At 36.4% G+C, this 25,937-nt stretch overlaps 1 protein-coding gene across 1 annotated transcript in view; it reads left to right on the plus strand.

Annotated features, from left to right (window-relative positions):
- The first annotated feature begins 3,015 nt into the window (after positions 1–3,015).
- LOC139133124 (COP9 signalosome complex subunit 5) overlaps positions 3,016–25,937 on the plus strand; it is a 31,446-nt gene continuing 8,524 nt past the window's right edge. The window contains exons 1-2 of the mRNA XM_070699541.1: positions 3,016–3,286; positions 12,820–13,054. Coding sequence (XP_070555642.1) covers positions 3,153–3,286; positions 12,820–13,054 — 369 coding nt within the window. The 5' untranslated portion in view covers positions 3,016–3,152. The remainder of the gene's footprint in view (positions 3,287–12,819; positions 13,055–25,937) is intronic.

Below are 25,937 nucleotides of genomic sequence, written 5' to 3' on the forward strand. Positions count from 1 at the left end.
TAATGAAATACCCAGTATTTGCCTTGACAACAAAAAGCATTGTGTATAAAATGCAATGTTATTATGTACAAATCAACTCTATTCGGAATTTTGACTCAGCTCTCATCTAAAACGTAGGACAAACAACATGGGCCCAAGTTAAATACTACACATGATATTGGGAGCAGAACCAAAAACTGTCTACAGTATTTGACGGAAAGAACATAAAAACTGCAATGCACAACAAAATGTAACTGCTAGTTGGGTTTTTACCGTGAAAGAAATGGTGATATATGTTATTGTGACGTGTCTGTGGTCCATGCTGTATTTTCAGTTTGTATGCGTTTCAAGCAATGAAACAAACAACATTGTGAAACTACATGTGAGGTACTTAGTTTCATAAAGGAACAGTGAAAGTATCTAAGATACCAAGCGAACAATGTTGTTAATTTTCCAATCAAATTTAGTGTTTGCACAGCTTACCAGGATCTCATATTCACTCTACATTTGTGTCCTGTATTGATCATGCCATCTTTATTAAGAACAGAAGCATTGACCCAATTTTATTGATTAGTTAATTGCATGCAGAGTTCCATCAATTAATATGCAAAATTAAATATTTGTCCAAAAATTTTGACAATACTTTTGGAAGTTACATTTACGGGAACACAGTATCTGCCCATAGGCTACATTTATCCAGAGAGTTGCACAAAAAGCAACATTTGTCCAAATATTTGTCGGCAACAGCAAAATATCACATGTGCGTTTCTATCTTATTGCTCTAACAGCTAAAGTAGTGATTAGTGCACACATGGTTGTGGCTACAGAAGGCACATTATTTCAATAGTTATTTCAAACCGGTCTTCTTTACTGTTGTGAAAAATTGCAGCTTTCATGTGGTACAAGGAATCTCAGCATCTCAAAATTAGGTGGTATAAATGAGACTTTGACAGTCCTATATTAAACTATAGTCAATGTGTTGGAAACAAAAGATTTACAATAAAATTATTTTGGTTAAAGCATTATCGGTGTCTTTGTCATGTTCTAAATTTTGTGTTAAGTGTGCATATGGTATATTAAATCCACTAAATTAAACAACTCACAATTTCAAAGTAATTATGCCAAATCTCTGCCTATACAGCTTCAGTGTAGTTTTTATTCCTCACCCTGGTTACCCTAATTTCCCAATACACCGGTTCACATTCACAACAGAAAAAAAAGGTTTGGGGCAAAATAACAATCACATAGGACAGCGCCCTCAACCTACTCAACAGCACTTCACAAGTCTGATGCTATTGGTGGCAGTATTTCATTAAATAAGAGTTTTAATATCTTTGTTAAGGGATAAACATTTATTTTGTCATGTATTCAAATAATACATCAAGTTTGAATTGTTAAACAGAAAAAGTCTTTATAATGGTAAATTGTTATTGTCAAACAAGAGAACTCCAGTACAAGAAATGGATGGTTGAGTAAATATGATTGATCGCAAGTGAAAGAGGGTATGCGTGTCTTCTGAAAATTCCTCGCATTCCTAAGAAAAATACCTTTGAGCAAGTATGTACCAATACAAAATTATGATACAGAGATGTCAGGCAGAAGAAAGTTCTATGTCATTGTCAAACATATATCTGCAGCTGTCATTTGTATTTTTTTATGAGAGTTGGTTTAAAATTCCAAAATATGTCAGAATCAACCAATTGAGATATTTTTCATGCATATGTCTCCCCCACATTACTTTAAAACCTTGAAGAGACCTCATGCCTGTGCATTACATAAAAGATCAATAAATAAAGAAGCTATATGTTTGTAAAGAATGTTACAGTAGAAGTCTTTCATTGATGGACTTCAATCAACATGAGCTTGCTGTACCTTCGAAACTTACATAAAGATTTAGTGTGGTCAAACTTGATATCTGATATGATGCAGCACAGTCCCCGACCGGTGGATAGTGGATACAGAAAAGTTACATTTCTTCATGGAAAATTAAAGTTTGATAGCAAAATGTCCATTATCAACAAGGAGTGTCAAGTCTTTCTTATCCATGTTGCTTATTTTACATATGAAATGATACAGTAAATAATAACTTATTTCTCGATACATTTCTATTAATTTCATGTCTTGCAGCTTCCCCAAAACTTACTTGCTCAGTGCTTAAAGTGCTGAGCTGGGCGAATTGTTGTGTTGTATGCCCTCATGCACCAATTAAGGTGAAGTACTACGAATTACGTCAAAATTAAGTTGTGGTGTCATTTTCTTGAAACTTTGCACAAATATTCTTGGAAGTTGTGCAAGTGCAAAAATGAAATAAAAAATGGGGGTCACCACGCTTGTTTCCATGGAAACGGACGTTTAAATGGCGTCGTTAGAAATAAATAAAAATGATATAATTCACTTAAACTAAAGAAAGCAATCATAAAACGCTTAGCAAATGAGTTAATTTTAATAAATACCAAGACTTAAGATCCATATCTATCGCATGTATAGTGTTCATGATGTTTGTGAAGAAATTTTGACATAAGTATCGATTACAAAATGACGATATCGAAATTATATCACTACATAATTTTCGAACTTTCTTCCTGTCGCTTTGAATGGTGTCATTTTGACCAAACTTGGCGAATAAACTCCTGACATAATACCATTTAGTTTACACTTTTAATAAAAGGGTGTCACCACGCTACTTTTTACAATATCTCAACGTGAATGGGTAATTTGCGCCATATAAATGGGAGAGAAATGTTAATTTTTCGCTCATATTGAATAAAAACCAGCTTCCTAGGGGGTCAAATATGACAAGGTTATAGGTCACATGTATTTCTAAGACACTGGGTCAAAAATTAGGTAAAAGCGCAATTTCAACAATGACAGGTGATGTTAAAAACATGCGCTACAAAATAACCCATTTGCGGCAGGCTGGAGTTACTGGCAGTAAATCTGCGCAGAAACATTCTAAAGCGTGTGCGCGTCCGAATTCGTCGCCCTTTACCTGTTTACCTTAAAAGCATAATATTACGAACTGTGAGGGCGCTATTTTAGAATATGGCGGCCTCCATGTAAAAGGTACCCTCCGTCAAATTTGTGTCTCTGTCTTACCCACATTTGCCGGCTAAATATAGATAAATAGATCAAAGTTGAATTTTTTTACGCATTTGTCGTCAAGTAAGGTGACCATGGATTCTAAAATGGCGCAAAAGACTTGGGAGCTGAGCAATAACATGGAAGTGGTGCAGAGTGTCGACGAAATTTATAAGTATGACAAGAAACAACAACAGGAAATCTTGGCTGCAAAACCTTGGACAAAAGAGTGAGTGTATCCACAGTAAAGTGTAATATCATCATCAATTTTAGATTCATGAGAATCTATTAAAAGAGAATATCAAAACATTGAAAATAGATATTTAGAATGCAGGCATGATTCAGTGATGCAAGTTGCAACCCATGTTGAGAAATGTGGTCTTCTGTTCTGTCTGTCACTGTTAAACTGGTTTCGATATAAACTGTGAAACACTGACTGATAAAGGTGAGAGTGGACGACACCAGTGTATTCCTCTCTTGGACAAAGAGTTCTCGCCTGTATTGTTCGGTTACAAATACCTCGATTTGGCTGTGAGTGTGAGTGACTGGTTAATATGTAGAAATTAGCCCGACGTCAAAAAATGTAAATTTAACATCATTTATATGTACAAGTGCACAGGCGCAGTTGGACTGGGTAATCTTTAGTGTAGCATTACAGTATGCTAAGTTCCGACATTCTTATCGTAGACTATCCATAAAGGTATGAAACGGACTTGTCAGGCCTGAAAATAAAACTGCCTTTTCTAGTCAAAAAATAAACACAAATCCTACATTCAGTTACCTTGTTGGTGACCAGAGAGGTCGGCCAGTTGCGAGCTCGGCCAGTGTCCGTGCCGACCAACTCGGCCAGTCACAGTGGGAGAGGTCGGCCAGGAGAGCTCGGCCACTTGCATATGATTGCATGCATATTCTCTTCACAGACAGCAGATGCTTTTATACGCACGCCAATTTTAGTTTTTTGATTTCATAGTCCATAGTTTATCTTATTTTGTTGAACATTCAGAAAACAATAAAAAGACGTTCCAACCTGAAAGAAACATTTACCACGGTCTCAGTGTTTAGAATTGCAGTTCGCAAGCCGCCCAAGCGTACGATCGAGAGGTACAATTTGTAGGCAATGACTTAACGTTTTAGTCATATTTTGTCATGGCAATTGTAGGTTTAAAGGTTTCTTAATGGAAAGCAAAACATGATGTACTACACTGTGCGGCCAGTGTTGTCGTGTTGTTAGCGTTGAAGCAAGGAGGTACCTCCATGGTGGAAGGAAGTTTTAAAACATCACGCTCATGAATGACATTGACATCGCTTTTGCATTATAACTTTGGCGAGACCTTAGAAAATAGAAAAACACTGTAGTCTCGATCAGACATTTTAAGTGGTTGCATACTCCCACTGGTCGACTTCTTCAGCTGGCCGAGCTTGTAACTAACTGAGTTCTCCCACTGGCCAAGCTCACAACTGGCCAACCTCTCTTGTATTCACCTTGTTTGATGCGAAAGGCTCTCTGTGTCCCCAAAACACACTCATGTCACGACAAAATGAAAACTTTTGATGAAATCTGCTGTGTTTTGACAAAATCGGCATTTCTGATATCCACCGATGTAATAATGAAGCTCATTATCATAATAGGATGCCGTCCGCATCGCTAATTGGTCCGTGAGCAATGCCATCAGATGGGGAGATTCACCAAGTTCTATCTGCAGACGGCGTCCATTATGATAATGAGTTGCGTTAAGAAATTACTATAAGAAATACAGTTCAGTTAAGAAGTTCATGAACTATTTCTGAAACAACCCAAAGGCTACATTCCTCAAGACAGCATAAACAATCAATTTCAGCCACAATTACCATTTCAAACAGAAGCTGAAGTGGTTTATTTGAACAGGATATGTCCCACAAAATGTCATCAACCACATGAACCAGTGGCTTGAAATGCTAGATGAATCCTAGCTGTACCTGTACCGGTATGTCAGGAGTGTTGAGCTATTGATTATACCACCTCTACATGCTGCAAACCCAGTTGGGACAGTTGCATCTCTATATTATGTGCTGGTGAGCACATTATGTATGTTTTATAGAGTTAGGTGCGGAATTGTGTCTTTTCCTGAAAGCCATTTCTAAACTACGTGTATTCCCTATGGGGGCTAAACTAGCTAAAAACGATAAACACGGCAAAAAAAAACGATAATTATCACTTTCTAAATAGCGTTCTAAGTTTAGAAATTAGCTGTAGTTAAGAAAGTTTAGAAAGTTGGGCCTTTGGTTGAAAAAATTTTTCCAAGGATATATCGGATAAAAACGATAATCATCACTTTCTCAATAGCGTTCTAAGTTTAGAAATTAGCTGTAGTTTAGAAAGTCGGGCCTTGGGTTGAAATTTTTTCCCAAGGATTATCGGATAAAAACGATAATTATCGCTTTCTAAATAGCGTTCTAAGTTTAGAAATTAGCTGTAGTTTAGAAAGTTTTAAAAGTCGGGCCTTTGGTTGAAAAAATTTTTCCAAGGATATATCGGAAAAAAAACGATAATTATCACTTTCTAAATAGCGTTCTAAGTTTAGAAATTAGCTGAAGTTTAGCTGAAGTTTAGAAAGTCGGGCCTTGGGTTGAAATTTTTTTCCAAGGCTATATCGATAAAAACGATAATTATCACTTTCTAAATAGCGTTCTAAGTTTAGAAATTAGCTGAAGTTTAGAAAGTCGGGCTTGGAGTGAAAAAAGTTTCCCAAGGATATATAGGATAAAAACGATAATTATCACTTTCTAAATAGCCTTCTAAGTTTAAAATTAGCTGAAGTTTAGAAAGTCGGGCCTTAGGTTGAAATTTTTTCCAAGGATATATCGGACAAAAACGATAGTTATCACTTTCTAAATAGCCTTCTAAGTTTAGAAATTAGCTGAAGTTTAGAAAGTTTAGAAAGTCGGGCCTTAGGTTGAAAATTTTTTTCCAAGGATATATCGGATAAAAACGATAATTATCACTTTCTAAATAGCGTTCTAAGTTTAGAAATTAGCTGTAGTTTAGAAAGTCGGGCCTTAGGTTGAATTTTTTTCCCAAGGATATATCGGATAAAAACGATAATTATCACTTTCTAAATAGCGTTCTAAGTTTAGAAATTAGCTGAAGTTTAGAAAGTTTAGAAAGTCGGGCCTTAGGTTGAAAATTTTTTTCCAAGGATATATCGGATAAAAACGATAATTATCACTTTCTAAATAGCGTTCTAAGTTTAGAAATTAGCTGTAGTTTAGAAAGTCGGGCCTTAGGTTGAATTTTTTTCCCAAGGATATATCGGATAAAAACGATAATTATCACTTTCTAAATAGCGTTCTAAGTTTAGAAATTAGCTGAAGTTTAGAAAGTTTAGAAAGTCGGGCCTTAGGTTGAAAATTTTTTTCCAAGGATATATCGGATAAAAACGATAATTATCACTTTCTAAATAGCGTTCTAAGTTTAGAAATTAGCTGAAGTTTAGAAAGTCGGGCCTTAGGTTGAAATTTTTTCCCAAGGATATATCGGATAAAAACGATAATTATCACTTTCTAAATAGCCTTCTAAGTTTAGAAATTAGCTGAAGTTTAGAAAGTTTAGAAAGTCGGGCCTTAGGTTGAAAATTTTTTTCCAAGGATATATCGGATAAAAACGATAATTATCACTTTCTAAATAGCGTTCTAAGTTTAGAAATTAGCTGTAGTTTAGCTGAAGTTTAGAAAGTTTAGAAAGTCAGGCCTTAGGTTGAAATTTTTTTTTCAAGGATATATCGGATAAAAACGATAGTTATCACTTTCTAAATAGCCTTCTAAGTTTAGAAATTAGCTGAAGTTTAGAAAGTTTAGAAAGTCGGGCCTTAGGTTGAAAATTTTTTCCAAGGATATATCGGATAAAAACGATAATTATCACTTTCTAAATAGCGTTCTAAGTTTAGAACTTAGCTGAAGTTAGCTGAAGTTTAGAAAGTCGGGCCTTAAGTTGAAAATTTTTTCCAAGGATATATCGGATAAAAACGATAATTATCACTTTCTAAATAGCGTTCTAAGTTTAGAAAATAGCTGTAGTTTAGAAAGTCGGGGCTTAGGTTGAAATTTTTCCCGAGGATATATCGGATAAAAACGATAATTATCACTTTCTAAATAGCGTTCTAAGTTTAGAAATTAGCTGAAGTTTAGAAAGTTTAGAAAGTCGGGCTTAGGTTGAAATTTTTTTCCAAGGATATATCGGATAAAAACGATAGTTATCACTTTCTAAATAGCGTTCTTAGTTTAGAAATTAGCTGAAGTTTAGAAAGTTTAGAAAGTCGGGCCTTAGGTTGAAAATTTTTTTCCAAGGATATATCGGATAAAAACGATAATTATCACTTTCTAAATAGCGTTCTAAGTTTAGAAATTAGCTGAAGTTTAGCTGAAGTTTAGAAAGTCGGGCCTTAGGTTGAAAATTTTTTTCCAAGGATATATCGGATAAAAACGATAATTATCACTTTCTAAATAGCGTTCTAAGTTTAGAAATTAGCTGAAGTTTAGTTGAAGTTAAGAAAGTCGGGCCTTAGGTTGAATATTTTTTTCCAAGGATATATCGGATAAAAACGATAATTATCACTTTCTAAATAGCGTTCTAAGTTTAGAAATTAGCTGAAGTTTAGAAAGTCGGGCCTTGGGTTGAAATTTTTTCCAGAGGATATATCGGATAAAAACGATAATTATCACTTTCTAAATAGCGTTCTAAGTTTAGAAATTAGCTGTAGTTTAGAAAGTCGGGGCTTAGGTTGAAATTTTTTCCCAAGGATATATCGGATAAAAACGATAATTATCACTTTCTAAATAGTGTTCTAAGTTTAGAAATTAGCTGAAGTTTAGAAAGTTTAGAAAGTCGGGACTTAGGTTGAAAATTTTTTTCCAAGGATATATCGGATAAAAACGATAATTATCACTTTCTAAATAGCGTTCTAAGTTTAGAAATTAGCTGTAGTTTAGAAAGTCGGGCCTTAGGTTGAATTTTTTTCCAAGGATATATCGGATAAAAACGATAATTATCACTTTCTAAATAGCGTTCTAAGTTTAGAAATTAGCTGAAGTTTAGAAAGTTTAGAAAGTCGGGCCTTAGGTTGAAATTTTTTTCCAAGGATATATCGGATAAAAACGATAATTATCACTTTCTAAATAGCGTTCTAAGTTTAGAAATTAGCTGAAGTTTAGCTGAAGTTTAGAAAGTCGGGCCTTAGGTTGAAATTTTTTTCCAAGCATATATCGGATAAAAAACGATAATTATCACTTTCTAAATAGCGTTCTAAGTTTAGAAAATAGCTGTAGTTTAGAAAGTCGGGCTTGGAGTGGAAAAAGTTTTTTCCAAGGATATATCGGATAAAAACGATAATTATCACTTTCTAAATAGCGTTCTAAGTTTAGAAAATAGCTGTAGTTTAGAAAGTCGGGGCTTAGGTTGAAATTTTTTTCCAAGGATATATCGGATAAAAACGATAATTATCACTTTCTAAATAGCGTTCTAAGTTTAGAAATTAGCTGTAGTTTAGAAAGTTGAGCTTTACGTTGAGAAACAACTCACCGGATATGTCGGATAAAAACGTTGGTACAGCATTTCTATTGTAATGTTTTCCCAGTGTTTCAAGGGAAAATGTGTGAGTTTGTAGGAGTAGTCTTGTAGAACCAGGAAAATACTATTAGTTTCCCCAAGACGTAAGTTTTAAAATCCAAAGCTCAAATATGACTTGTCCAATAGACCCCGAGAGAGCATACTTCCTATAAAATTGACCATTGCGTTTGGCAAGAAGTGGATTTTCAAGTTGAATGTTACGAAGTAGAGAAATGTGACAGTGAGTCGGCATAAACACAATTTGTGAAGAGAAATTGTAAATATTGTTTTGTCCGTCAAAAACAAAGTCTGTCAAATAACCACCCGGCTAGACTACGTGTTATGAAAAATAACCAGATATTTGACGTGGAGACGAATGTACATAAAAGTAACCATACTGCCACAGTTCAAATGACCAAGGTGTGTTGAGATTATCTTGATCACGTCCATTTGTGCAGATTAAGTAATGGTGCAAATTAATGCTAAGGGCCTTATTAAACGTGTTGCCCCTGTGGTTGCCAAGGTTTGTTGAGATTTGTCCACAACGATCGCGTCCATTTGTGCTGATTAATGCAAATTTATGCTAATGGTCTTATCAAATGTGTTGCCGGCCAGGCCCCATCTTCCAGTTGCGTGCTCACAGTAAGAGATTGAATCATTCAGAAAATGGGGCCTGAAGTGAAAACAATTTTTCCTTGATATATCGGATAAAAACGATAATTATCGCTTTCTAAATAGCGTTCTAAGTTTACGAAAATAGCTGTAGTTTAGAGAGTCGGGGTTGGAGTGGAAAAAGTTTTCCAAGGATATATCGGATAAAAACGATAATTATCGCTTTCTAAATAGCGTTCTAAATTTAGAAATTAGCTGTAGTTTAGAAAGTCGGAGTCAGTGGAAACAATTTCCAAGAATATGTCGGATAAAAACGTTGGTACACCATTTCTGTTGTCATCTGTATATTCCCTAGTGTTTCAAGGGGAAAAGTGTGAGCTTGTAGGAGCAGTCTTGTAGAACCTGGAAAATACTATCAGTTTTCCCCAGAAGCAAGTTCTAAAGCCAAAGCTGAAATGTGACTTGTCCAATAGACCGACGAGATAGTACCTCCAAATTAATGCATTGGCCCTATCAAAAGTGTTGCCGGCCAGGCTGCCATCTCCAGGCTGCGTGCTCACAGTGAAATGTGGAGTGCGTGAGATGAAGTCCCGCAAACTTTTCCAAGAATATGTCGGAAAAAGGCTGATACAACGTTTCTGTTGTCATCTGTATATTCCCAAGTGTTTTTATTAAAGTAAAAAGTGTGAGTATGGAGGAGTTTTCTTGTAAAACCTGGAAAATACTATCAGTTTCCCTCAGAAGTAAGTTTTAAAATCCAAAGCTCAAATGGGACTTGTCCATATAAACCAAAAATGGAACAATACTACCACAGTTCTAATGACCAAGGTGTGTTCAATTACGATCGCGCGCGTCAATTTGTGCTTCAAGTTAATGTTAATGAGGCATTGATAAGGCTATTAGCATTAATTTGCACCACAATGGACACGATTGTCGTGGAACTATCTGACCCTCTTCTTGTCTGTGTCTGAACACACCTTGGTCATGCGATTGTGCAGTATGGTTATTTACATTCGTCTTCACGTCACACATCTGGTTTATTTGTCATTAACACTAGCGGTGGCTATTTGACAGTCTTTGTTTTTGACGGTCAAAGAATAAACATTCACAATTTTTCGTCATCGCTCACTCAGAGCCACATTTCTCTACTTCATGACATTCAATTCTTGCCCGTTGCAATGGTCAATTCAATAAGGGGTGCTTTTCTCGCGGCTTTATGGAAAAAATCACATTTGAGCTTTGATTTGCCGCTTGGCAAAACTGATACAGTATTTTCCTGATTCTATCCGACATATCCTCGAACAAATTTTTTTCACCCAAGGCCCGACTTTCTAAACTTCAGCTAATTTCTAAACTTAGAACGCTATTTAGAAAGTGATAATTATCGTTTTTATCCGATATATCCTAGAACAAATTTTTTCACCCAAGCCCGACTTTCTAAACTTCAGCTATTTCTAAACTTAGAACGCTATTTAGAAAGTGATAATTATCGTTTTTATCCGATATATCCTTGGAAGAAATTTTTCACCCAAGGCCCGACTTTCTAAACTTCAGCTAATTTCTAAACTTAGAACGCTATTTAGAAAGTGATAATTATCGTTTTTATCCGATATATCCTCGAACAAATTTTTTCACCCAAGGCCCGACTTTCTAAACTTCAGCTAATTTCTAAACTTAGAACGCTATTTAGAAAGTGATAATTATCGTTTTTATCCGATATATCCTTGGAAAAAATTTTTCACCCCAAGCCCGACTTTCTAAACTTCAGCTAATTTCTAAATTTAGAACGCTATTTAGAAAGCGATAATTATCGTTTCTGGCTAAACTTTCTAAGTTTAGATTTAGATTTAGACAATTCTAATTTAGCTTTCTAAACTTCCAGCTAAACTTTCTAAAAACGATAAAAACACAATTCCGCACCTTAATGGTTTTATATGGCCGAGCAGAGAGGCAGTATAGCCAATAGCCATACACTCTTCAGTCTTAAAATACACCTAGGGCTTGCAGATTCCCAAGGAACTCTGTGTAGGACCATGAACACTCCCACATACACTTTCATTTACATGTTTTATTTGCAGTTCATTCAGGGGAGCTTACTTGTCCTGTACATTTACATGCAAACTGAGCCAAATCTAGTCCTGTGTAACATTATTAGAATCAAATAAGTTACACTGTTGATTTATGTCACATACTGCCATTACACTGAAAAGATTCAATGTTTTGTGACTAATTTTACACTTACTTGTGGCTCAGCATGGTACTTCAGTTGGTGCTGTACTCTGATTACTGGATGGTGCTGCAATTTGCTACTTATACTGTCTTTCACATTGGTTTTGTTTAAAATAAATCTTCAAACTGCGATAATTTTGATATGCAAGGCTCTTATCGTTTGTTAAAAAATACCGATGTTACAATTCAATGGTTTGCGTAAAGTTCCTTACATCAGCCAATTATAGTATGAACATGCATATTCATAATGGACAATTTTTGGCCTTAGATTTTCTTGGAGAAGTTTCTACGGTATTTCAATGGTACCAGTACATGTACATCATTTCAGCTCAGAGTCCTCATACCTGTTTTGTACATATATCGGGAGACTTGCGGTTGCAAGCAATGGGGTCTAACTACAGCTCATCAGAATATTCAATTCCACATGTGTTAAACAATGTAGGCTGGTTTCCCAGTTAATGTGCAACAAGTGAACCAACCACAGACATTGTAATCATGTAAAGGAGCTGCGGGCAGCTCTAGTATACAATTTTCAGTGATAACCCTATACGGTAATGCCTCGACTGAAAGACTGCCATGAAGTCTCTTCAATGGCAAAATGTATTTTTTGTAAGATGGATGGTTTAGTGGCTTTTGATATACAGCAACCATAGAATAACTCAACCATACCATAAAGTTATCTTAGATTGTGTCGGATGTCCTCCTTTCCAATTGGAAAGATTTCAGGTCGAGCCATCTACAAATCTTGCTGTCCAGCTCCCCTGCTGCGCAATTTCTGGGCCTTTGTGAAACAATTAGCTGACCAGCATATACATGTATTTATTTATTTACATGTATTTTATTTATTTATTTTTTTCACTTTTTTCAATTAAATCTCTCCCTTAATATCTGATTTCACAGGTAAGAAAAATCACTCAGAACATTGCAAAAATATAATATTTCTTCCTTATAAATATTGTGTTGATAGAGAAAACAAAATCAAAGGTATAGGGAATCAATCCACAATTTACAAACGTTAGAGATGAAATACAGTCGATCATATACCAGCCTCTCAATCATATTAACACTTCTCGATAAACGTGTCATAAACATTGTTTTCTGTGAAGTGCATCGAAGTTGTACAAATTATTAATACCGGTAACAAATATTGCACTGGCACCACTCTGTTTGTCAAAGCCTTGAAATATCCAAGCCACATTATTTGAGTGACTGCCCTTTCTTTTCACCCTCACCACGGAGCAATGCCTTGAATGAAACTCATAATCAAAGTTGACTGGGTTTGTGTGTTCAAAATGTTGCCAACCTATTGATACCATGTACTCTCACACATTCTCCAACAGCAATCACTACTTCAAATACTGTAAGATCTCAGCACTGGCTTTGCTGAAGATGGTGATGCATGCCAGATCAGGCGGTAACCTGGAAGTGATGGGACTGATGCTGGGTAAAGTGGACGGAGAGACCATGATAATCATGGACTGCTTTGCACTGCCTGTAGAGGGCACTGAGACCCGAGTCAATGCACAGGCAGCTGCATATGAGTACATGGCTGCATACATAGAAAGTGCTAAACAGGTATGTGCATTTAAGGTAGTATGTGCCTCGAAAGTGAAAGACTTAAACTTTGGTCAAACTTTTCTTAAGTAACCTTTCAACCATTCACCTTCAAAATCAAGAATAAAAATCGGGGGTCACCATGCAAATTTGGTACTAGAGAAACAAATAACTCAAGATTTAACCCAAGATTTGCTGATATTTAAAATTCAAAATGGCCGCTGTATCTGTGTTAACTCTATGGAGAAAAATAACATTTGGATTTTCGAAAACTGAGACCTTTAAAATGAACCCCCACAAATGGTAGATCAGGAAAGAATTGTAAAAGTTTGAGAGTCAAAGTATCTGTCTGCGAGGCGCATTGTACCTTAATGTCAACTTGCTCAATGTTTTTTACCATGACCATTTGCCTCACAGACTGCTTCAGAGGGACGCCATCGCAAACCAGTATAAAATAATCTTTGGTAGGGCAAATTGTATCGTAAACCTTACTAATCTTCAAAATTTCATCAGCAAAAATTTTGATGTTGATTAAATATACATGAAGGGAATGAAGTACCAAGTAGTCCAATAGGACAGTGGTATAAAACTTGATAACACTCTAAAACATGTTTATATATGTTCTTGTGTGTGTGTATATATATATATATATATATATATATATATATATATATATATATATATATATATATAAATCTATTCTGAGTACAGTGATGTAAAAGTTACAAAATTATGCTTGTTTATCTGCAGGAACAAAATTGTCAGAAAACAAATTTGTTTGAGTACAGTCAAGAAAAAATTTGTGTATTTGCATGCACAAAATGGTACAATGTAATTCCAAACATGATGTAAAATATATAAAATATTTTTGACATGAGAAAAAGTTTACATAGTATAAATTTGCTCTGAGTACAAAGATATAAAATTTACAAAATCAATAATCATATTCATAAATTCTTGTATATCTGCGGTAACATTTCTGGATTTCTGGAAAATGGAGCAAGTTTGGATTACCAGACAATTGAAATATTTGATGTGAAAGTTACAACACTCCGACAGTCACATTCTTGTTTAACTGCAAGAATAAAATAGTTGGTGAACCATAAGCCTACCATATTCTGAGTACAACAGTGTTAACCCTTTGCACCCTGACCCCCTGGTGACCTATGACATCATGCAGACATTTTTGTCCAAGCCCGGTGCAACAGGTTAATATTGCAAAATTTTTTACAGTACATGTTTATCTGTAGGAATAAAGTGCTTGAAAAACAAATTTAAAGTGAGTAAAATGAAAAAAAATTGTTTATCTGCAGGAACATATTGCGATTCTGAATACAGGGATGTAGTGTTGTATATGTTATGTATAAACTTTCTTTCCGCAGGAATGCGCTATAGATGAAACAGATGAAACATGAATTTGTACCGAGTACAGCAAAGTACCGGTAAATGTTACAATACTCATATCTACAGGAGGATAGATAGATAGATTGATGGATGGATAGATGGATGGATGGATGGATGGATGGATAGATAGATAGATAGAGTCCAAACAGACCACTGAAGATAACACTCACAGGTGATATTCAAAGTCCTCTCCCTGAACCGAAAGAGTTGCATCATAGACACAGAAGAATTATCAAACATCTGCAACCCTGTTGACTCTATTGTCTGATCTCAGGTTCAATTTCAAAGTCTTCCAGAAAAGTCTCCTCCCGGTGTCATTTTCCACCCATGTGATGTACTTTTTGTCAGTAACATTTTACGCAAAACTCGTGGCATTACAGCATCAGGGATTTCCTCCAACAAAACAAGAATCAGAACATCTCGTTTCTCGTCAAAGAGACAACTCTGTGCCATTCTCATTTCAAAATAACACCATTCACTCTCAGCAAAGTGAGGTGACAGTACCAACATAGTTTTATGACTGTTTTCAATGCTATCCAGAATGTTCTCAAAAATATCAGAACCTGGCATGAAGTCACGTTCATGAAGACACAGTTTAAAATTTGGTGGATCAATCTTTTCTAAATTGGGAACTAATTGCTGCCACACCCAATCTCTGTCATGTTCATTGTAACAAACAAATGCGTCATATTTCTTATCCAATGGCTGCTCATCATCATTAATTTGAAGCTTATAACCTCCAAACCTCAATCTTCCAAGGAAAAGCACATAACGTACGTGCCATCGAAATCGAACAGCAAGTACAATACAAACTGAGAGAAATACAACAACACAAGTAATTGATACAGATATCAGAAATGCCTGATTGCATTCCAATCCATAATGTAAACTATATATGGACATCTGATTTGGAATGTCGCAAAGTGGGTTGTATAACTTCAGTGTAGCTATTTTATCATTTTCCATCCACTCCAACAATTTTTTCATGTTACAGTGTAAACAGTCAAAACTTTGTGAATCGATTTCTACTTCAATCAGATTTTTCTGAGAATCTAGCAAATCCGTATCAAAAGAAGTAATTGAAGTGCCAACTAACCTTAGATGCTCTAACTTGTCAGTTTGCGGAATTTGATTCACACTAGTAAATCCAGTGATTTCATCAACAATGAGGTATTTTACATTTGGGAAAAGGCTAAGAAACCTGTGAAGGCTGGAATAAGACTTAAAAGTACTTTTGGAGAGTCGTAATTTTTCTATGGAAAGCAATTGGCGTAAATGTACATCCTCTTCCACCTCTATACACATACCTGAAATATCCAATGTATGGATTGCTAATAAATCAAGTACTTTGAACATCGCTGTGAATGTATCACATGACTGAAATTGTTGCTTATCAGTATCCATAACAGACAAATACTGTAGTTTTGGGATATCTTCTACATGTATATATTCTAGCATTTCATGATTTGACATGTGTAATTCTCGCAAGTTATTTGCATGCATGAAAGGATGTATGGGATCTGAAGGGGTTAGATCAAATGGGTTATTATTAATGTGAAGTACCTGAAGGGAAGGCAAAGAAAATGGCTTATCAGGCAAAGTAGAGATATCGTTTTGAGATATATCTACAGTTTCCAGTTGTGATAGGGATGAGAAAGTGTCCGGAGAAATTGAGCTGAAACTGTTGTGGGACAGATTTAAATATACGAGAGATGGTAGATAAACAGAAATGTTTGGAGGAATTGGACCAGAGAAGTCATTTTTCCAGAGATCCAGATGAGTCAGCGTTGACAATCTCCCCATGTTGAGTAGCAGATCAGTGAAATCTTTTAAGCAATTGTTATCCAGACGAAGTCTCTCCAGACTCTTCAAAGGACCAAAAAGTCCTGTAGGGATAGAACATATGGAGCTGGAAACAAATGTCAGACTCTTCAAAGAAGTCAAACCAACGAACGTATCGGAGGAGAGCTGTGATGTAAATAGACCTCTTGTGCTTAGATCCTCCAAAGAGGACAGCCACTGAAAAACTCCTGAAGGGAGAGAGATGTGATGATAATCATCTACTAGTTCAAGGGAGCGTAATTTTGTGTCTTTCAAACCCCTCAGCGTTGTGTTGGTCATTTCTGACAGCTGTAGATTGTTAAAGTGGAGTGCTATGATCCCGGTGTATCTAAAGTCATACAGCATACTTTCAGGGAATCTGCATTGATGTTGTTATCATTGAGAGATATAGTAATATTTGATTCGCTGTTTATATCACTATCAAATGTTTCTCGATGAGACAGTGGTTTTTGGTTGCTTCAGAGTCAATGTCAGGCAATGCCCTATTCCAAAAGATAAAGCGTGGTGTGACGGCACGATTCCGGCAACACGTATCCAATGACAGCAGCTGTAATTTTCGGAAATTTCCAAGATGTATGTCCCTGCAGCTTGAGTTGATTGTATTGAAGTGAAAATGTATCGTTTCTATGTTGCTGAGTACCTGCAATGCTTTGTTCGGAAAGCATGCCATTCTATTCATACGCAGATCTAGTACCTTCAAGTTTGTAAGACTTTCAAATATGCCATCAGGCAGGACTGATAAGCCCGCATAGCTGAGATCAAGCTTCTGAAGACTGTGTAATTTGTGAAATGTTAGAGCAGACAAAACCAAAAAGTTATTGCCTGCGAGAGACATCTCCTTCAGACTTTCAAGTGGTGAGAACAGTCCATCAGGTATTAGGGTCAGTTTGTTCTTTGATAAACGAAGTATTTCTAGTTGTGACAAATCCTTGAACGCATCAGGAGCTATCCAAGAGATAGCATTTTCATCACAGTTCAAGAGTTGCAGACTGCCCAGTGCTTGTAAAGATGTGTTACTGATACTAGAAATGTTATTTTGAGAAATGTCCAGGTATCGAAGCTGTTTGAAATCCGCAAATCCGTTTGGTGGTAGAGATACAATCTTGTTGTTAGCCAGGTCCCAGTATGTAATGTAGGATGGTATTTTCTGCGGTAAGTTGTTCAGTTGCCTGCCCGTGCAGTCAACATTGGTGGTCTTGTACACTTTGCATATTGGTTCCGACTGTGACGCAAAGACGTTGATAACTGAGAGGAACAGAGTGAACCAATGACATGTTGTCACCATTCTGATTGTTAATGTTATGGTCGGGGTCAGCCCAAGCTAGGCCAGCTATCCATAGAATAAGCTGGCTCATTTGTGATTCAATCACAAGGAAACTGTGCTACAATACGCCTTTTACAGTGTTGTTTGAGAAGAGCATGTAGCCTCCTCCAGGATCTGTGTCCTACTGATCAAAAAAGTAGCGGATAGATTTTTAAGACTCATATGGGCATAGGTTTCACTTCAGAAGATAGACTATCAGTGATTGATTTTTCAGAGTCAGGTGACCATAGGTTTTGTTTCAGTTGTTGAGAAGGCTGATAGAGAAAATAGGATAACGTAGTCTTGGCTTTTGATAAGCTGTCAATCATTATCACTGTATTAAAAGCACAGACCTCTTTCCTATACATGTACATGTGCATGTAAGGGTAGATGTTTGACTCAAATTCCCATATTTGCATGTTGAGTGGTTGACCATTTGGGCTTTTGAAGACCAAGGGGAGGACCAAAAATAATTGCAAACAGACACACACAGTTGCAAAAGATGTTTATGTCAATTTTGATTTGGAAATTTCATTTCAGCAATAATTAACTTTTGGCTTTCAGATGTTTCCTTGAGTCATGCTGTTCTGAATTATGACAAAAGTGATAGATTTTGGTTTACTTTGCTCTAAAATAGTATTCAAAGCGTATCCAAGAGTCTTTTAAAACTACTGTCCGGTATGAGATCAGTTTATTATTATATAGGGCTCAGCCCTTGGTGTCGCGCCAGGGGTTAAGATTGGCAATGTTATTTGTATTGATTAATGATAAAATATAATTAATTGTTACTTCATATACGTTTATATGACAACTATGCCCACTTTCCCTCAGATGAAAACAGTTCACGGACGTACATTGACGTACAAGACGTCAAACCCTGCAGCAGTGCAGGAATAGATTTTCTGTAATATGTAAAATGTTGGACAAAAATTGGCAATTTTTACCATGATAACAGCCTATTGTGTTAAACAAGGGACGTATTATGCCATCGTTACCATTGCAATGGTAACCGCAGTGCCCACCTTCCACTTGCAAGCTGAAAACTAGAGCGTTCCGTCTAAAAACTGGCAATTTTTGAATCTAGTTATTGACACAGGGGGCGCTTTCTAAAATTCAATCCCAGCATTCTTTGTTCGTATCTCCCTGAAATTTTAAGTTTCAAAATCTGTACTAAATGGGACATATTGTCAAAAACGGAAACACAGGCCAAATGTGTAATACGTGCAGTTTGACTTTAGCTTCCAGAGATCATCAAAGTTTAGCACCATGTTGTACTGGTGTAACATAGCTTAGGGCCAGTTTTAGACAGAGTTTGTTATGATATAGATACAGGTCATATTGATGTCAGTTGATAGAGATAAAAATGGGAACCCAGTGTCACTGACAATAAAAATTTTCCAATCTGCAGACTTGGAAAACTGCTGATGTCTTTATCAGTGCAGGACCGTAACAATCACAAAACAATACCATGAATCAATTTAATTTATGCGTCAGCTGCTCTTGGTTTTACTTCTCCCTAACAGTCACTGAAAATTGACAAAGTGTCGTGATTTATCATGTTATCATTTTAAGTGTCTGAAGAGAATAGATGTAAACCGTATTTTTAACATTTTAAGGCAATACCAAAGGATTCAAAGCGCGGTTAGTTGCTATCGCAGGGAACGTTCCAAACGTGCGCTTTTGCACGTGCAAAATCTTACCGTTCCGTTGTTTTCTATGGATTTTTGACTCCTGGTACTTTGAAAATGCTCAAAATCTTTCAACTTTGTCAATTGTAATTCAATTTAGCTGACTTTTGGTAGGTTTATTGAAGTCATACATGAGAATATAGATAAGCATGCGTTTCTAAAAATTCTTGACCGTTTATGAGATATTGCCATAAACCCTTCAAAATTTCACAAAATGACACAATAGATACTTTCTGTTCAAAAATTGTTTGTACTCGAACAGATGACCTAATCCATGCTGGGGGCTCTAAACGGATATCTCATGTGTTACATTCTGAAATTTTTGGAAACTTTGATGCAAATTTGTAGGAGCTGAAATGTTTTAAAGTAGAGCTGTGAAAATTTGTATATGTGTGACGTCACTGACCAATCGCGCGACAAACCTGTGTCTTTTGGAATCGTCTGGTTCTGTAAACCTTTATTATGCAAAGAAAACTATGAAAGCTTTGCATTTTGATTGATTTTGGAAATTACCCTTAGCAGCCGTCGCTTTGCAATTTGAATCCTTCTGTATCGCCTTAAAATATGAATCATATTACTGTGTCCAAAACAACTGTCAACACTCTGTTTGGATTTTCATACAGAACAGTTGAGCTAACAGACATAACCCACTAACATCAAATAATGTCATAATTTTGCTGTTTACTTTAAGTTTTTGGTCATTACATTGACAGGTACAAGCACAGTTTTACCAAAAATAAACAAACATGTGGTGTTCATAATGACAGACAATTTTCATAGAACATATTCAGAACATATTCATTTACTATGTCATCAAAATCTGCTCTTGAAAACAGTGAACAGCAGATCATCACCACTGGAGTGTTGTTGACTAACTTTCTTGATGATGTGTTTTACCAAAATAAACAAACATATTGAAATTTGTGACCATTACGACAGACAACTTTCATAGACCATATGTGTTTATCATGTCATCAACATCTGCTCTTGAGAACAGTGGACAGCAAATCATCACTGGAGTGTTGTTGACAAACTTTCTTGGCAATGAGTTTTACATACAAGCACAGTTTCACCAAAAATAATTAGATATTATTCCCTAATATTTTTCTTTCCTTTCCTTCCCTGAAGGAAGAAAAATATGAGTGAATAATATACTTGTCACATGCACAAGCCAAGAATTCATTATTTTTTGCAAAGTAAAAGAAGCTTTCCATAACGATTCTGCATTTAAACTTTTGAACTACTTTAGAAATAATATCTCTACGCCGTGGGCAAGTTGTCAATCATTTCCAGTCGTCCGTCGCATGGGCAAGGAACACAGCGTTCACGTTCGTGTGGAGCAAATGCACTGGAGTGTTGTTGACTAACTTTCTTGGCAGTGAGTTTTACATACAAGCACAGTTTTACCAAAAATAATTAGATATTATTCCCTAATATTTTTCTTTCCTTTCCTTCCCTGAATGAAAAAAAATATTTGGGAATAATATACCTTTCACATGCACAAGCCAAGAATGCGTTATTTTTTGCAAAAGAAGTTTTCCATAACGATTCCGCATTTAAACTTTTGAACTACTTTCGGAATAATATCAATACACCGTGGGCAAGTTGTCAGTCATTTCCAGTCGTCCGTCATGTGAGCAAGAAACATGGCGTTCACGTTTGTGTGGAGCAAATGCTAGACAATGTCTCAGTCTACACGTACCTTCCACAAAGTTATACACTATTTCAAAGAAACATGTAGCATAGGCCAGAAATTTACCTCTGACAAAGATACGCTATTTTTCGGGAACAAAAATCAACTAAACCTCGACGGCGTGAACACTGTAACATCACACCTGACCCTGTTTGCATGGTGCTTAGGGAACCCACGATAACGCGACCAGCTTCGAGTTTGTTGTTTCCGCAAATTATTCACATCATTCCTTGGGAATATACCGGTACACGCGTACACTCCTGTGTTTACAATATTCGGATTATTATTGTCGTCGTCTGTGAAAAATATAGATTTCATTGCATTACTTTTGGAGGCCTGGACACTGCACTTGACCCCTTGTTGTAGTGGAAACCTTATGTCTACCGCATGAAAGTACACAGTGCGTCAAAAGTTCAGGCGTCGACAGAGTCTATACGAATACAAACACCCCATATTGGCGACAAAACTAAAGCAGAAGGACTTAAAAATTTTGCCTAGTGGTTGTATTTTGTCAGACTCTGATAATCATGACCTATGTTTACGAAATTTCCACATCAGACACATTTTGACTGTGGGAGAAATACCGGCTGCCATGTTGTTTGTTTACATTGATGAGCACATCGAAGATCGACAGAAAAAAGGTCCGACGCACAAAAATTGATGACATAGACACAGGTTGTCGTGACGTAGAACAACAAGAGAATAAATCCCCTACTTTTTGTGCGGAGATGACAAACTTGGCTTGTGTATGTGATAAACAAACATATTTAAAATTTTGTGACCATTACTACACAACTTTCATAGACCATATTCATTTATAATGTCATCAGGATCTGCTGTTGAGAACAGTGGACAGCAGATCGTCACTGGAGTGTTGTTGACTAACTTTCCTGGTAACATGTTTTACCGAAATAAACAAACATAATGAAAATTTATGACCATTACTACAGACAACTTTCATAGACCACATGTGTTTATCATGTCATCAACATCTACTATTGAGAACAGTGGACAGCAGATCATCACTGGAGTGTTGTTGACTAACTTTCTAGGTAACGTGTTTCAGATATGAGCATACCGGTATTTTTGCCAAATATAAACATACATATTGAAAATTTGTGACCATTATGACAGACAAATTTCATAAACCATATCATTTATAATACCATTAGCATCTGCTGTTGAGAACAGTGGACAGCAGATAATCATAGACGTGCTGTTGACTAACTTTCTATGTGATGAGTTTTACATACAATCACAGTTTAACCAAAATTAAGTAAACATATTGAAAATTTTGTGACCATTACAACACAACTTTCATAGACCATATTCGTTTATAATATCATTAACATCTGCTGTTGAGAACAGTGGACAGCAGATCGTCACTGGAATGTTGTTGACTAACTTTCGTGTAACGTGTTTTACCAAAAATAAACAAATATATTGAAAATTTGTGACCATTACAACAGTGGACAGAAAACTTTCATAGAACAAAAACACATTATGTATTTATCATGTCATCAACATCTGCTGTTGAGAACAGTGGACAGCAGATATTCATAGAAGTGCCGTTGACTAATTTTCATGGTAACGTGTTTTACAGACAAGCACAGTTTTACCATAAATAAACGAACATATTTAAACTTTTGTGATCACTACGACACAACTTCCATAGACCATATTCATTTATAATGTCATCAGCACCTGCTGTTGAGAAGAGTAGATAGCCTGTCTTAGAGAAATCCTACAGGTACATTAAGCTTTGATCATCTCCACAGCCAAAATCAGTCCGTAGCTATTTGTACAATTGTTCAAGTCCCGCATACTGTATATATCAATCATTCATCACATAAGCTGTGTAAACAATTGAATCAAACCAAAATGTTTACATGTAGTTTACTGTTACCATTGTTGGGCTTGTTGTGCATGTACGGTATGGGGGACAACTTTGCAGTGGAGCTTGGTTGGTTGCGGTATTCTCCTTTTCTTGACATGATAGACTATAGTATTTTCTGCAGAAAATTCAAGTGTTTTACATGTGTGTTGATGATGGCCCCTGACTTTTCAAATGGCCACGTGGGACAGGAGTAGGGCCTACAGTGATATATATGTCGGACTTGAACAACTAACTGTACAACCCTTTGGTTGTGTCCCCCTGTTTTGACATCCTAGATCGAACATTGCATATAATGGGACCTTTGGTTGTTCCCTCAGAGAAGCAGGAATGCCTATGAATAAATTGAAAAATAGATCAACGTATTGGCGTAACACATATGTCATGTTCTCATTGACCAGTTTGTGCCGGCCCTGGGCTGGCACAGGGTTTGAGTCGACTCAAAAAAAAAGGGGGGGGGGGGGGGGGGGGGGTTCCAGGACCACCCCAAAATCAGTAATGTTTGGAATTGTGTTTTATCTTTTTTAGAAAGTTTAGCTAGAAGTTTAGAAAGCAAAATTAGAATTGTGTAAATCTAAATATAAACTTAGAAAGTTTAGCTAAAAATTTAAAAAGCTAAACTACAGTTGTCTAAATTTATCCGATCCTGATCAACATATCATTATAAACTTTCTAAATTAGCCGGTGTTTAGATCAGTTCTGAGGACCAAAATTTTTTTCCAGTGATATATCCGATAATTACAATATTTAGCCCAATCTAATAGTGTTCTAAACTTTCTAATTTAGTTGGAGTTTTGATCGGCTCTAAAGAATCCACATTTTTTTTCAAGCGATATAGCCAATAATTACAAAATTTAGCCCATTCTAGATAGTTTTCTAAACTTTTTAATTTAGCTGGAGTTTAGATCCATTCTGAGGAGCCCATTTTTTCCAGCGATATATCCAATAATTATGATATTTAGCCCGATCTAGATAGTGTTCTACACTTTCTTCTGAATGATGTATTTAGCATTACTCTTCAGGGAGAACATTTTTTTTATTCACTCTTCGTTCGTACCTCTCAAAAACTCCTCACACCCCCGCCCACACAGACACACAGAGCAAACGATACCATCAAAATAATTAATATTAAAAAGTGCTTTCATTCTTACACAAATGATTGAACATTTTAATACACAGAAAAATAAAAGTGAATCAAATGGAATCGGTTGCTTTGGCCACAGCTCCTGAGCCAGCACATTGAAGAAATATCACATTATCGGAAAGTTTTCGAATTTACAAAAATGAATCGATTAAAATTCTATTTACATCAATAGCTTTACAAAATCCCACACAAATGGTGCGGTAGAATTTGGGAGTCTGAACATCTGTTCCTGAGGCGGCGCGATCTACCTTTAAATTCTTTACTTATACTAGCTTGTGTTAAGGCCTATGCTACTTGTCCAACATTTTAAACTGCTTATTATGGTTTCCGACACTTGTATTCCTCTTTCAATAAACCTACATCGCAATGCTCTGTGCGTCACTGCTCAAATCATAGTATTTCCTTTTCCGGAAGACGATTGTTGACTTCCTCTTCTTTGATGATTCGTCAGGCTTTACAATATCCCCAAAGCCCATTTCTGCCGACTTTGTCAGATAGCTCTGTGCCACATCCACAGGATACTTATTGGCACATTTGCCAGGTGTGCTGGTCGGAGCATTCCCAATGGGCGGCATTAGTTTCCGCTGCACCACATACTGTACGATGCTTCCAGCTCATCCACACCCCATTCCGTGGCCAGGGTGGTCAACCAAATGTGTTGATAATCTGTCACTGGGTACTTACCAACCGATACGTCGTTACCTGGGGGTTTAGACGCTTTTTGAATATGGGATTCATCGGCGACGGTTTACAGATGCATGAGGGCAAACTTATGGAGAATATAAAGTTCAATCATGTGTATAGGATAATTCGTGTATCTTTTGACTACTACTTTCATTTTTATTCGCAATTCTCTTTCATCTGTGTTGTCTGACATCGTTTCTACTGTTTCATGTAAGGCATGTATCACCATAGTGAGTCTCGCCTCTGTCCTTGAACGTTTAGCTACATGCCATGGTGATCCTCGTTTATTGTGCCTAAACAATAGAGAAACAACAACAAAGAACAATTAACACATCATTTCATTTTCAACACTACTGCTGTACACAGTATAATACTTCCTGCGGTATCGTCTGGTCAGAGCAAATGAACACTTGTTGAGCTTCTTTACTAAGTGTGTACATCTTTGCCTCTTCATGATCATGTCGTATATTCAGCAAAATGTCGCCAAGTTTCAGCAGATTGTTTGGGGCTTTTGTAGCTCGATGAAATATAGATTTTCTCTCTTTGGGCAGAATATGGCTGCTAAATGGCAGTCATTGAACCCATCGAAGTCGTCTACATTCAGCATCGCAACGGCGATGGTTGGTTGAAGGAAACTTGAAGTGAAAGAAATGATTACATTTTTGATAGATCCAAAACTTGAAATGAAAGAAATGATTACATTTTTAATAGACCCAAAAGTGTATGTATTATATTTCATTGCAAGCAACATCAGGACTTTGCATAATTTAAAGATATATTTTCCGTACGCTGTCATGATCATTGTCGTTTGAAATAATATTCTATAATAATTCACAAATACTGACATACCTGTGCAATTAAAATTTGTCAATTCCATCGTTGAACTACCACTGGCTTTACTAGACTCATTCCAGCTGTCACCTCCATTTAGACTCAAGAATATCTTTCTGTCGCACTGTGATCCACCGGACAGATGTTCTAACTGGTCATACAGTGCCGCAATTTCATCTGTACATTTGTTCATGAAGCTTAGTGAAAGTAAACTGGCTGTTAGTCATATGTATAATTGGTTTGCCATCACAGCGACTGTTGTCAGAGACATCCTCGTTGAACTCATTGGTCAAACAGTTTTCTACATTTTCCCGAGTAGATGTTTCTACGTGCTGAACGGCCTCTATGACTAGTCTCATTGCCGCAGATTTCTTCTCTCCCTTTCGAGCTGCAATTATGCTCCAAATAATTGCAGGTTCAG

This window comes from Ptychodera flava, chromosome 5, assembly GCF_041260155.1.
Source record: "Ptychodera flava strain L36383 chromosome 5, AS_Pfla_20210202, whole genome shotgun sequence".
Taxonomy (NCBI): domain Eukaryota; kingdom Metazoa; phylum Hemichordata; class Enteropneusta; family Ptychoderidae; genus Ptychodera; species Ptychodera flava.